The sequence below is a fragment of the Anolis sagrei genome, chromosome 2 (genome assembly GCF_037176765.1).
Source record: "Anolis sagrei isolate rAnoSag1 chromosome 2, rAnoSag1.mat, whole genome shotgun sequence".
NCBI classification, from domain to species: Eukaryota; Metazoa; Chordata; class Lepidosauria; order Squamata; family Dactyloidae; genus Anolis; species Anolis sagrei.
Window position 1 is genome coordinate 41,004,400 of NC_090022.1, and position 14,811 is coordinate 41,019,210.

A 14,811-nucleotide genomic window follows, 5' to 3' on the forward strand; every position below is an offset into this window, starting at 1 on the left:
TACTCGGGGCAATTGTGACTCTTCCATCAATATGAAGTCATTTTGAAAATAGACTCTTTTATCGATCATAGGGATGAAAAATGGTTAGTCTTTTATGGAGTGGCAACACTAGAAAAGATCAAAGCATTTACAAACTTCTATTTTTAGTGTTCCCGAGTCATCCAACAGTTTTGGGGGAAAGTAACATAATTCATGAAAAGAGATGAAAATGGATGAATGAATATTAGATTTCTCTGTTATAGCCACCAACTCTTGCACTGACTGCCTATAAAATTTGATGTTAGGCTGTTTCTTTAAATATGTTCTCCTTCTTTCTCTGAAATGCTAATTTGGCAAAAAACCGTTCTAACACCATGTCTAAGGGTTTATTGCCAATGAGTGACATGTGGAAATTATGTAATACCATGAAATTCATTTTCTAAGTACTTGTTCCTTGGGTCTGAATTGCTCTGTCTGTTTCAATAGACCCAACAAATGACTTATCTTCGATGAACTATCCTTGCAAAGGCTGCAAATCATATACTGGTACTTTACATTAATATTACAGGATGCATCACTACACATAGGAATAATAGAGTCTAGAAAATGGAAGAATTAAACCTAAAATAATTTTCCTCATTTTAAAACTGCTAAGAAAGCAGACATTATTGCTGTCCATTGGGGGGGGGGGGAGGGGGAGATATATGAAAAATTTATTTATTTATTTATTTGGCTCACATCATCTTAAAAACATACACAAAACAAGACCATCAATGATCCAAGTTCAAGTCCTTATAATATGAAATTAGAAGGTCCATAGATTTGACTCAGAGCTCAGAGGTTAAGTCAGGAGGATGGAATTAATAGCATACTTCAAGGAATATATGTTTTTACTATTGTCCATTCTTATGTGGAGTATGTTATGAAGCCCACGGGCAGGTATCTGGATTGATTAATGTGTGACATTTTATTTTTGCCGAGGAATAGTCTTACATAATGGTATGTCTTTTCCACCTGTGCTACAGCATAAAGGCAATCCATTTTTGGCATATCTTTTGGAAACATTTTCACTTTACCCCTTGCTTTAAAGTAATTCTCATCACTTTTTGGATTACCTCATGAAGCAAACTAGTGCACCTGGCTAATTTTTTTTTGTCGTGTCAGGAGTGACTTGAGAAACTGCAAGTCACTCCTGGTGTGAGAGAATTGGTCGTCTGCAAGGACGTTGCCCAGGGGATGCCCGGATGATTTTTGATGTTTTTATCATCCTTGTGGGAGGCTTCTCTCATGTCCCCGCATGAGGAGCTGGAGTTGATAGAGGGAGCTCATCCGCCTCTCCCCGATTCGAACCTGCGACCTGTCAGTCTTCAGTCCTGCCAGCACAGGGGTTTAACCTACTGCACCACCGGGTGAAAGATATACTTTTTAAACATTTCATGACTATGAAGAAATGAATTGAGAAACACAACACTGGTCAAATGCACACTTGGCCTGGGATTCTGTGTCTACCATTGCCTACAGACACTTTCCAAGCTGAACATATGTGCACCAAGACCTCCTTCATTTAGTTTCATGGATGACAAGAGTTGGCTTAAGATGTTTTTCTATCATAAGAAAAGACAGCTTCTCATGCCCCAACAATAATTCAATATCCAGAAACCTGCTTCAGTTATGGAACTGGCATGACATCATGTGATGGGATCCATGGGTTGGCGGATGCCGCTGATTTTAGCTCAATGTGATGAGGTCATTTGTCAACACTGGTGACAATGTAATCAGCACACCGATAACCATTTTGTCTCTTTTCTCCTGCAAAGGAATTTTTCCAACCTTGAAAGGTCGTTTATGGAAAAAATGTGATTATGTTTTCAAATAATTAGATACCTCATTTCCTCACCACCTTCCTAATTTGTCATTATAAGAATATTTAGAACGGGAACTGTGACATTTTAAGGCCTAATTTAATGTCTCAAAGGGAGAGACAGATCTTAAAGGTACTGTCATTGTTGTTGATTCTTCGATTTTCTTGATTTTTTATAGATTCCAAATTGTGCAGAGCAAAAACCATGTCTACAGATTCTTTCAAAATGTCAGCAATGTAGACATTGCCCAATATTAATCCAATATATGCAATAAAGCAGTGCTATAGGTTTTTTGAGAAAGCTTAAGTTACAGAGAAATAGAAGACGGTGCTCAAATAATGGACTTGAAATCTATTTCTAAATCTTCACATGTTTTTGAGACCAATGAAAAATGCCCTATGTTCAGATAAAAGTTAATAAAGAAGTTATTGGGCTTTTCCCTCCCGGTGTTAATGCATTAGAAGTCTTAATAACATAATTGTCTACCCTCAGAGCATCTCTCAATTTCAATCCACAGTGCCATTCACTGGGGGAAGACAATAAAACTCACCAATATGAATAATTTATTGGCATGTCTAGATGACAGCTGCCACGATAAGCAATCTCTTGTTATTTACTTGTCAACATGTGTAATTTGTTTTGAAAAAAAACAGAGCAGTAAATGTCAGTGACATTTCAGATGGTATTTAAATGATTTTCTATCAATAGGCACAATTGTGAATGGCTCAACACTCTCTCGGCCTGCCTTCTTTTGTTATAGAAAGGTTGAATACCTCGATATGGTAGAAGTTTTCCATATTTCTAATGCTTTGCCATTATTTTTAGAAAGGGGACTGGGGCTGATCAATAGGGAAGATCACATAATGGCAAACCAAATACATTCACTGAGACCAGTACTCAAAGTTTATATGGCAAAAGGGGAATGAAAGCAGCAAATGCTATAGCTATAACTGATATTGGAAAACGTTTCAGCATTTTCTTGAAACTTTATATTTTAAATTGGTTATACAAGGTATATAATTGCAGCCCTCTATAAACATAAAATTAAAGGTAAAGGTTTCCCCTTGACATTAAGTAAGTGAGAGAAATCTACCCCTTTGGAAGGAAATTCATTTCTGGAAGAGTTATCATGGGGGGAAAGGGGTCTTCACTGAATCTTTATCACCAATCCTTGTTTCCATAACAAGTCTATTGGCTATTGGGAGGGATAGCCAATAGTCCAGAGGACAGGAGCAGAATTCAAAACGATCTTGACAGATTAGAGAGATGGGCCAAAACTAACAAAATGAAGTTCAACAGTGACAAATGCAAGATACTCCACTTTGGCAGAAAAAATGAAATGCAAAGATACAGAATGGGTGATGCCTGGCTCGAGAGCAGTACGTGTGAAAAAGATCTTGGAGTCCTCGTGTTCAACAAGTTAAACATGAGCCAACAATGTGATGTGGCGGCAAAAAAAGCCAAATGGGATTTTGGCCTGCATCAATAGGAGCATAGTGTCTAGATCTAAGGAAGTAATGCTACCCCTCTATTCTGCTTTGGTTAGACCACATCTGGAATATTGTGTCCAATTCTGGGCACCACAATTCAAGAGAGATATTGACAAGCTGGAATGTGTCCAGAGGAGGGCGACTAAAATGATCAAGGGTCTGGAGAACAAGCCTTATGAGGAGCGGCTTAGGGAACTGGGCATATTTAGCCTGAAGAAGAGAAGGTTGAGAGGAGATATGATAGCCATGTATAAATATGTGAGAGGAAGCCACAGGGAGGAGGGGGCAAGCTTGTTTTCTGCTTCCTTGGAGACTAGGACGCGGAACAATGGCTTCAAACTACAAGAGAGGAGATTCCATCTGAACATTAGGAAGAACTTCCTGACTGTGAGAGCCGTTCAGCAGTGGAACTCTCTGCCCCGGAGTGTGGTGGAGGCTCCTTCTTTGGAAGCTTTTAAGCAGAGGCTGGATGGCCATTTGTCAGGGGTGATTTGAATGCAATATTCCTGCTTCTTGGCAGGGGGTTGGACTGGATGGCCCATGAGGTCTCTTCCAACTCTTTGATTCTATGATTCTATGATTCTATGATTCTAAGTCAATTTTTTTAAAATCCCCAGTGACAGAAAGTGTGGTGAAATCTTCTGAACAGGGGCACAGACAACAAAACATATAGCATGACTCTTCCCCATGCTATCCAAAACTATAAAATGTACCTGTTCTGACTTACATACAAATTCAAATTGTTTTTAACTTGGGGACTGCATGTACACTACGATGTGGAAATCAGGTACACAGTAGTGTACACATGACCTCTTAGTGTTAGAACATTAATAGATGTTTACAGGTATATGTTGAATTTAGCTGAATTTTTGAAAATTAGGATTACTTTACAAATTGTGTCTGGAGAGGAGGAATTTATCTGGTGCATTTCCTGCATTTTAGAAAAATATATAATTTATATGCATTTTTAAAAAGACTTTTCATTACCATGTTCACTCACAATAATAGGTTACACCAACTATAATCCTATATATTCTCTGGATTTATATCAATGTACAAAATTACTCCAACTCTCTGGCAATTAAAAAGCAACACAATAGGTCACCCTTATTTGGCTGCCATAATATGCTTATTCATTGAGCATGTAGCCATGCTTAATGAAGCAAACCAGTTTTCTTCATTAAACACTCATGAAAAAAAATACTTACCTTGAGCTAGTTATTACACCTTGAAATTGTTCAATTGGTTAATCACTTGAAACTCAGATAGTTTACTGACTATCAGTCCAACCTCACAGATCACTGTGGTTATCTTTGGGAATAGGCTCATTTGTATACATTATGGTGATGCTGTTCTGGTAGAAACTGACTTATTATCACCCAAAGCAATAAGACAATTGAACATAAGTCTGAAACAGTACAGGGGTAATAGGAGCCCCTGGTGGTGCAGTCGGTTAAACCCTTGTGCCGGCAGGACTGAAGACCAACAGGTCGCAGGTTTGAATCCGGGGAGAGTGCGGTTGAGCTCCCTCTGTCAGCTCTGGCTCTCCATGCAGGGACATGAAAGAAGCCTCCCACAAGGATGGTAAAACATCAAAACATCCAAGCACCCCTGGGCAACATCATTTGCAGATGGCCAATTATCTCACATCAGAAGCGACTTGCAGTTTCTCAAGTCGCTACTCACACACACACACACAAATAGGGAGCAAGAGGAAAATGTGCCTCCATCTTCCAGTAAGTCTAAAATCTGGTTGGCTTAATTTGTAATAGGACATTTTGTAATAAGTAAATGATCATATGGAAATTGTAACATAAAGCTTCTACCCATAGCAGAGTGTTTAAATTACAGAGTTGGGGTAGTGTTAGACAGGACCAATCTCCATAAGTACAGAGAACATGAATGGGCTAACATACAAGGTGTTATTGCTAGATTTCATGAAGCTCCAATACCCAACTTTTCTTCTATAATTCAAGCATTCCCTTTGCATCATGCACTTGTATTGGAAAAAAACAAACAGTCTGTGTGGCATTGAAGCTATATTCTCTTCTCTTCTTATTTTTGAAAAAATAGGGAGAAAAAATAGGAAAAAATAGTGGAATATTTGCTTTAAGAAATCATTTTCAGCCTCCTTTTGGGCCAAAATGAATACCCTGCCTCCACACCTTGGATTGTGTTGTCCCTGTTCATCGTCATTCCTTTTATTGACGTGAATAAATAAGAGGATGCATATGAAACAGAATTTGGAAGTAATTCATTAGTTATCTGTAACTTGTTACTTTTTTTTGTCACCATGATGTATTGGAGCCACATTTCCAAAACAATGTCATTAATTAAAGAGAATTTGTATAATTGGTATACTGAGTAATGGTTTGTAGTCACTTTCAAACAACATTTTATGAAGGTATATTTATTGTACTTGATATAATTTTTTGAAATGTTATGCTTTGTCTTAAAATTCCTATGAGGTCCTTCACTGCATTAAAATAACAAAAAGTAATGTGAAATAAATGATATACACCAAGGAATGTAATGAGTCAAAAGTTTTCATTTTACAGTGAGTAATGTCAGTAGGTTTGCTTTTCAAGCACCACAATGGGTAGTAGAATTAATTACTTTTTTAAAAAGTGAAGATAAAAGGAGGAGAGAGAGTGAGGTAAAAAAGGAACCTAGCAGCATCTTTAAGGCTAACTTTTTATTTTCATGAAGATGAACCCACATCATCAGATGCAGTACTCCAGATGCTGCTGCAATCCTTTTTTCCCTCTTCCCTATTTCCTCCCTTTTTATACACTGCAAGAGACTCATGGCTACTTCTTTAAAAACCTATTTTAAATGGCAACTTCCCATGTTCTGGTATGAAATTTAACACTGATGTGGGGCAAAGTTTTCCCTCCATAAACATACAAAAATAGTCTTTTGAAAATCTTCATCAACAGTCTTTTGTTGTTCCTTTCTTATATGCCATCCATTTAGATCGGGCATGGGCAAACTTCAGCCCTCCAGGTGTTTTGGACTTCAACTCCCACAATTCCTAACAGGCTCATAGGAATTGTGGGAGTTGAAGTCCAAAACACCTGGAGGGCTGAAGTTTGCCTATGTCTGCTTTGGATTATAAAGAAACCACATTTATGTGGATAAGTTATAGGATTGAGACCAAGTTAGATGTTTTAAGAATGTTTCAGTACTTGCCTTTTTGGGGGCATTTTCATTCCCACGCATTTAATTAAAGAGTCTGAGCTGTTCAATATGTTTTAAAAAATCAGCATGCATCACTTCCACATTTCTTGTTATGATTTTCTGTTTGGCATATATTGTCTAGGGGCAAATCACTAGAGGAATATTAAAGTACACACATCTGAAGAAACAGTGCTAAAGCAAATGGTCTTTGTAAAAAAGGTCCCTTCAGAATAGCCTCAGAGCAGGTGCTTCGTACCTGGATTTTTATGAGTAATTAGATGTAGACTTACCTTTGAGTACAATCCCCCGAGCCCTGGTTAGAAGTAGAAATAACTGGGATTTGATGCTACCCTAGATATGATAATTTTGTGTACACAGATAGCGGAACAGCTGTTTCTCAGTTGCCTGTGCCTCAGTAAAGTTTTAATGTAATCATAAAGCTTCAAAAGACTTTATGGACATCAACTCCATAAACTTCAAACCATCAAGGCAAAAAAAAAAAAAAACCCAAACAAACCCCAAACTTTATTCTTGTTTTTAAAGAAAATAACATTTTCAAATTCCATAGTGCCTTTAGAGCAATACTTTGTTTAAATAAACAGTCCCTAGAAGTTACAAGATGTTAATTACTGAACTCACTTATCAGAGTAGATTTGTAAAAGTACAAAGCAGATGTATAGATCTGCATCACCCACATTGTCAAGAAGTGCCATGGTAGTTGTGATAAAGTTCACAAATAGAGGAGGGCCTTTAACATAAACAGAAATAAGACTTTGTCAACTCAAATCTTGCCTGTACTGACAACAGAAGCCCTCCTCTTCAGAGATACAATAAGATATTTTGCACCTTACAAAGCCAGTGCAACAAGTGCTATGTTCCTACAGATTCAGAATCACTTATATGAAACACTTGGGAACAGAAGTGTTTTGGAATCCAGAGTTGGATTACTTATATTTGCATATATGTACATCATGAGCTATCACATGGGTCGACTGGCCAAACCCAAAGGGTGCTAGCCAATGGCTCCTATTCACCCTGGAAAGAAGTAACTAATGAAGAGCCACAGGGTTGTCCTGGGCCCAGTGCTATTCAACATCTTAATCAATATTTGGACAATAGAATGGAGGACATGTTTATCAAATTTGCAGATGATGCCAAATAGAAAGGGATAGCTAATACTCCAGAGGATAAGATCATAATCCAAAATGGCATTAACAAACAACATGAATGTCAATGGGAGAAGCATAAAGCACTTAGGAAGAAAAATTGCAATGTGAAGATATAGGATGAATGACACCGGGGGATTTTTAAACAGAGGTTAGATGGCCATCTGTTGGGAGTACTTTCATTGCATATTCCCTTAATGGCAAGGGGATGGCCCTGGTAGCTTCTTCCAACTTTGTGATTTTATGGTAGAATGCCAACTCCTATCTTGAAAACATGCATAGAGATCCCTTTGTAGGCACACAATATAGAAAATGAAGAAGATGTAATACGAGTGTATGATGCCTGTTTACTATCTGTCTTAGAAGTCAGAAATGATCTAAAGAGCGTAGATATGAGAAGTGTCAAAAAGAAGCATTAGCATAACTTTTAAAAGATGTAGATTACCCTTTTCTTGTGAAGAGCTCTGATAAAACCAAGGCATTTGCAGATATGAGCTCTGTGCATCTGAAATGGATGCAATGCAATTCAATAAAATTATTCTGGCTCTTTGCCAACTGGCAGCAGATAAGGTGAGCTAAACAAGCTGAATACCGAAATGCAAGTGATATTTACAGTGAGACAGGAATACAGCAGTGGTGTTATCACGTTATTATGCCTGCAGCACTCATAACGGGAAGATTTCAAAATAAAAGATAATAGCAAATTAACCTCTGCATGCTGAAAAGCAAATTTGTGCTTAACAGATTATTGAGTTGTGAAGCAGACAATCTCCTGTTAAGGATAGTTTAAAACTTTATAAAAACTGAGACAGCCTTTTCTAAAGGACACAAAGGAATGTTTGCATTGGAAATGAATTTCTTTCCAAGCGAAAGGGGTTATAAGAAGATTGGGAGAAGACATGATAGCTATGTATAAATATGTGAAAGGATGTCATAAGCAAGAAGGAGAAGGCTTGTTTTCTGCTGCCCTGGAATCTGGGACTTGGAGCAATGGGTTCAAATGATAGGAAACGAGATTCCACCTGAACATTAAGAAGGACTTTCTGACTGTAGGAGCTGCTCAACAGTGGAACTCACTGCCTTTGAGTGTAGTGGAGGCTTTTCTGGAGGCCTTTAAACAGAGGCTGGATGGACATCTGTTGAGGATTATTTGATTGCGCTTTTCCTGCATAGCAGGGGGTTAGACTACATGGCCCATGCGGTCTCTTCCAGCTCTATTATTCTATGATATTCTTACAGAAAATGAATCCATTAATGGCTAGTTATTAGGATATTTGTTAACACCTTTGAGGTGTGAAGGGGGAATATAAATGTTTCAAACAAATAAATAATAAATAAATAGATATGATTCTGTCATAACAGCTTCAGTCGATAGCTTCCATATCAACAAGATCATGGATCAGCTCAAGTTTTGTGTGATCTTCAAAATAACTGTCCACAGTGCTGAACACTATCAACCCAATAAGTTCAGTTACCTGGACAGCTCATTTAAAGTTTGGGATAATATTCAAGAGTGGGTTTATTGTTGAACTGATATAGGATTGTGCCCCTGGTGGTACAGTGGGTTATACTGCTGAGCTGCTGAACTTGCTGATTGAAAGGTCGCAGGTTCGAATCCGGGGAGCAGGGTGAGCTCCCTCTGTTAGTCCCAGCTTCTGTCAACCTACAAGTTTGAAAATGTACAAATGTGAGTAGCTCTGGCAGGAAGATAATGGCGCTACATGCAGTCATGCTGGCCACATGACCTTGGATGCATCTAAGGACAACGCCGGCTCTTCAGCTTAGAAATTGAGATGAGCACCAACTCCTAGAGTTGGACATGTCTGGACTTAATGTCAGGGGAAAACCTTTACCTTTTACCTGATATGAAAATTAAAAATCAACTCTTCTCTGAAAAATTCTAGAAGCTGGACCAGGGTTTGGAAATGTATAGGTTTTCAAGTGACAGTTCCCAGAATCCCCGAGTCAGCATAATAAAAAATCAAATCAAATCACCTTTTCTAACTTTTTCCAAAGGTTTAATTGAAGGCATGACATCTGTCTTAGAAAACTAGTAGTTCCTTGGTAATATTTAAAGGGCTTTGTAGTTCATGTTTATTGGTAGTTATTAAGATATGTTCCTACATGGAACTTAAAAATGAATTGCCGTTCTAAAATCTGTTGATATGGTACCATGGGATAATTAATTCCAATATTCTATTTGTTAGAGAAGCCGTGTTAACAGCCCAGGGACCAAATTCCTTGTAACTCTGGACCCCCATTTTTTATATAGAAAGAGCTTTTGGTTTTAATGGCCAGTTCTTGGCAGCTACTCAATTCCTCTGATTAATATCAGCCTATATCAATTGGTAGGCAATTGTATTGCACTTCCTTGAATTCTAGCAATAATGCTAGTCATTTACACCTGGGACTTGTTGACAATATCTGTTTAGTCATTAACTGTGAGTTAGGGTGACCATAAAAGGTGAGAAGATGGACTGGAATTTAGAGTATGTTTTATAGAGGGAGTAGCTCATGTGGTCTGCTTTAATATTTTACTTCCTTTGAAGAATTCATACAAGAGTCAATGAAACAAGTAGCTCGGTGGTCTCTTTAAGACAAATTTGTCAATAAGCAAACAATATAGCTGGAAGCTGCATGAAGATTATTACACTTTGACCCTTTCCATTGATTTTAACCTCCCAAGTTTGAAAAGATCCATCAAAGATATTTCAGTGGCTGTGTGCTTCCTGAGGGATTCTGAGAACTGTAGTTTCAAAAAGTAATATTTGCAAAATCTGGTCACATAAAGTTTTGCTGTAGCTTATTAGTTCTCAAAAATGTAGTTCTCAAAAATGTACCATCTGCTTGTTGGAAACACATCATCTCATAAATTTTGGAATGGGCAGCAAATTTGTATGGCACCGCAAATGTAACTGTGTGTTTTATATGTTATTGTTGTTGTTCTTGCTGTGTCCTTCAAGTCATTTCTGACTTATGCAAATGTACAGTATTCCAGAGTGGAGAGAGTGTAGCTGGCTCAGAATCACTCATAGGTTTCCATGGCTGAGTGGGGAATTGAACCCTGGTCTCCAAACAGTAGTCCAATGTTAAAAACACTACTCTATGCTGGCTCTTATGATTCAACATATTCAATTATATTATAAACCCCCTTGAGCCCATAGTGAGTACAGAGGTAATTCAAAAAATATATTGAAGATTGAATATATTGAATCAATTACATATTATACTGATTTAATATAATCAATTCTTCAATATATTGTTGAATTACCTCTCCTCTCACTGTGGGCTCATAGGGACTTAGAATATAAAATGGAGCCACAAAGTGGAATCCACAACATGTGAGTGTGGAGAAGAGCAAACCACTGACCACCTGCTGCAATGCAACCTGAGCCCTGCCACATGCACCATGGAGGACCTTCTTGCAGCAACACCAGAGGCACTCCAAATGGCCAGATACCGGCCAAAGGACATTTAATCAACTACCAAGCTTGCAAACTTTGTGTTTTGTCTGTCTGTTTGTTTGTTTTGTTAAAAATGTAATACAACTGTCTGGTTGCTCCTGATATGATAAATAAATAAGAATATAATAATAAAAACAGTAAAATACAAAGGTTAAAAATGCAAAACAAATGCAACACAAACTTTAAAAGAAAACAAAGGAGTCACCTAGACTTAAAGACTGCAAAATGGTATAATTGTCTAAAGGCAAAGAACAAAAACAAACCAAAAAAACAAACAAAAAACAGGTCAGTCTTTAGAACTGGAGTTCAGCTGGTAGGTTCCTATCTCCTTTTTTCTTACCCCACAGCTGGTTGGATGCAGTACAAGGGGAAAATAGCTCTGACCAACTATGTAGCATTAATTTTCCTCTCATTCTGCCCCAGATCAGGAAGGGGAAAGGGAAACAGGGAATTACTCATTTTTCTAAAGTTTGATATGTTACAGTTGTGCACTAAGACTGCCAGAACTCCCTAAACACTGTCAGGTACCACATCTCATTATTAGGAACCCCCGGTGGCACATTGAGTTAAAGCGCAGAGCTGCTGAACTGGCTGACCAAAAGGTCGCAGGTTTGTATCCGGTAAGCATCATGAGCTCCTGTTGTAAGCCCCAGCTTCTGCTAACCTAGCAGTTCAAAAACATGCAAATGTGAATAGATCAATAGGTACTGCTCCGGTGGAAAAGTGATGGCCACATGACCTTGGAAGTGTCTAAGGACAACACCGACTCTTTGGCTTAGAAATGGAGATGACCACCAACCCGCACAGTCGGACACGACTGAACTTAGTGTCAGGGGAAAAAAAATTACCTTTATCTTTACACCTCAGTATTAATTTCTGCTTACTGACCTGAAAATGTTAGTTTTACTTGTCTAACATAGTTTGAGCATGACATGGCATTGGTTCTTTAGGAAGTTAGCTATGCTCTTGTGAATCTGAAATCTGTGGCATTAATTCCTACCAACTACGTCAGGGTTAGTTGGTAGCCTAACTTCTAGCCATTACACCTTCATATCTGCTGAAAATTGGCTATCAACCTGACCTGAAATTTTTTGGGGAAAGAGATCAGACAGTACAACTCAGAAACTCCTGAATTTTAATGGCTTTATGAACAACAATTTTGGGTGGTGTGTAAGGAGCTTTGAGGGAATCAATGCCTTTTCCAGGGCTGCAAAGAGAGATTGGAGGGTACCTGCAGCCCACACACTGGGCTTTCTCAACCCCTCTCTAAGTCTTAATGAGTTTAATAAGACTAAAGTGTGATTGATTTCCTCCAGATCCAGCCCTTTGTCTTTGTTCAGAGTGAAATTGAAATAGGCAAATAAATACTATCTCTGGAAAATGGTCCCCTTTGTATTTGAATTGCTCAGTTTTCATAACCTGTATAAACATGATTTATGAATTTATTTTGAATACGATAACAGGGGAAATGCCTTGATTGGAGACTAGGAGAGAATAACAAAAAGCATGGTAGGTGAAAGAAATACCCACAATTGCTAAAATATATTGGGAGCATACACAAATGTAGACACTTCATAGCTTAAATATATTGTTAGTTTTGAAGACAGTAGACTCAGTTTAACCAATGGGATTTGCCTACATTTTGACTTACAATTTCATAACCGATGGAATGGATCTACTCTAATAAAGGCCAACCAACAAGATCTCAGCCCATGCTTGCTTACCAATGTCTCTACATATCAACATAAATTAGAAAACCTTTTTTTGCAAAGATTATTTGTTGGGTTCTAGTTTTGATACTATACTCCTGTACAGGCAACATTGCTCCTTTAAAAGAAGAGTACACATAAATCTCTCATCTCACTACATTCTGGTATTTACCCCTGTTTAAAAATAGAAAAAACTAACAGAGCTCAAAGGAGACTTAGGTTCACTTCTCTACCAGTTGAGGACCCAGCCTCTAATCATTTGATTACATAACATTTAATTAACTGCATCTTGAAAATGAATAAACACTGATTTCTTACAATCTGTACACCAAATTGCAGAACAGCAAAGGTCACTCTCAGCTATGTTCCCCATGTACTTTGGCAATTGTGAATGCGTAATCTTAATGTAGCACTAGCTGCTGACAGGCTGGCACAAGAAAATATTTTAAAATGTTCTGTATGTTAAATGACGGCTTCTAGTTATTATTCATACCTCTAATTCTAGCTCTTCTCGGTCCATGTCTTGATGAATGCCTCCCATGTAATCATTTGGGTCGTAGTATTCTTGCCCTGATGAATGCCTGGGAAAATAAAGCACAGTTTAGGTTATCACTCCCTATTCTAATTGACATATTAATCCTCCCTCAGACTCGTGGCAGATCATCACTAATATGTCACACGTACGTCCACATCCACTGTGCTGCAGTGATCAATGGTTTGGAGGTTATAAGCACATTAAACAAACAAAACATAAAAAGCTAACAAACAGAAAAACTATTTTGCTTCCTTTGACGCAACCTCAAGCATGAAGAGTGCTGCACACCAAGGCTGGGGATGCACCTTTGAACCCAGAACCACACCAAAGTTCTTATAAGCAAATAGTTTATTGAAGAATAAAAATAGTTTCAGCAAAAGAATAAAGGAAGTTCAAAAGTATAATAGAATATTGTCCATAAAAACAGTCAATTAAGCAGAGTAAGCAATAAAGCAAGCATCAATCTCAGGAAGCAGAAATGTCCCAAAATCCAAGACAAAATCCACAGGAACTAGAGTCTGTGAGTCCAGAATAGTCCAAGAAATACAAAGTCCCACAATGATTCAGGAATAAACTTGAGCAATTAAATCCAAAGGCATGAACATAGACCCAAGGCAGGAAACAAACAGGAATCTCAGCATGAACATGGCCATGAATTACAAGACAAGGATGCTCTTCAAATCTAAATGTTGGTCTCACTGAAAGTTGCAATTTCAAAGGCCCTATATTTATTTTTTTAAAAAGCCATGGCAAAAGCATTCTGTTTCCCTTGGGAAACCTCTCCCTGAACCCCCATTTCTCTTAATCTTTCAGATCATCTTCTACACCCTTTCCAAGTTGCGATGTTGATTGATTTGACTTCCCCTATTAAAGATTGTCTGGTTCTCCCTTGGTTTGCCAATTATTGCATTCATAGAATCATAGAATCAAAGAGTTGGAAGAGACCTCATGGGCCATCCAGTCCAACCCCCTGCCAAGAAGCAGGAATATTGCATTAAAATCACGCCTGACAGATGGCCATCCAGCCTCTGTTTAAAGCTTCCAAAGAAGGAGCCTCCACCACACTCCGGGGCAGAGAGTTCCACTGCTGAACGGCTCTCACAGTCAGGAAGTTCTTCCTTCTGTTCAGAGGGAATCTCCTCTCTTGTAGTTTGAAGCCATTGTTCTGCGTCCTAGTCTCCAGGGAAGCAGAAAACAAGCTTGCTCCCTCCTCTCTGTGGCTTCCTCTCACATATTTATACATGGCTATCATATCCCCTCTCAGCCTTCTCTTCTTCAGGCTAAACATGCCCAGCTCCTTAAGCCGCTCCTCATAGGGCTTGTTCTCCAGACCTTTTATCATTTTAGTCGCTCTCCTCTGGACACATTCCAGCTTGTCAATATCTCTCTTGAATTGTGGTGCCCAGAATTGGACACATTATTCCAG

The 14,811-nt window shown here is 38.3% G+C and overlaps 1 protein-coding gene across 2 annotated transcripts in view; it reads right to left on the minus strand.

Moving 5' to 3' along the window:
• PDZRN3 (PDZ domain containing ring finger 3) overlaps positions 1-14,811 on the minus strand; it is a 224,866-nt gene that overhangs the window by 9,425 nt on the left and 200,630 nt on the right. For both annotated transcript variants that reach the window (XM_067463472.1, XM_060766339.2), the window contains one exon: positions 13,344-13,431. In XM_067463472.1, coding sequence (XP_067319573.1) covers positions 13,344-13,431 — 88 coding nt within the window. The remainder of the gene's footprint in view (positions 1-13,343; positions 13,432-14,811) is intronic.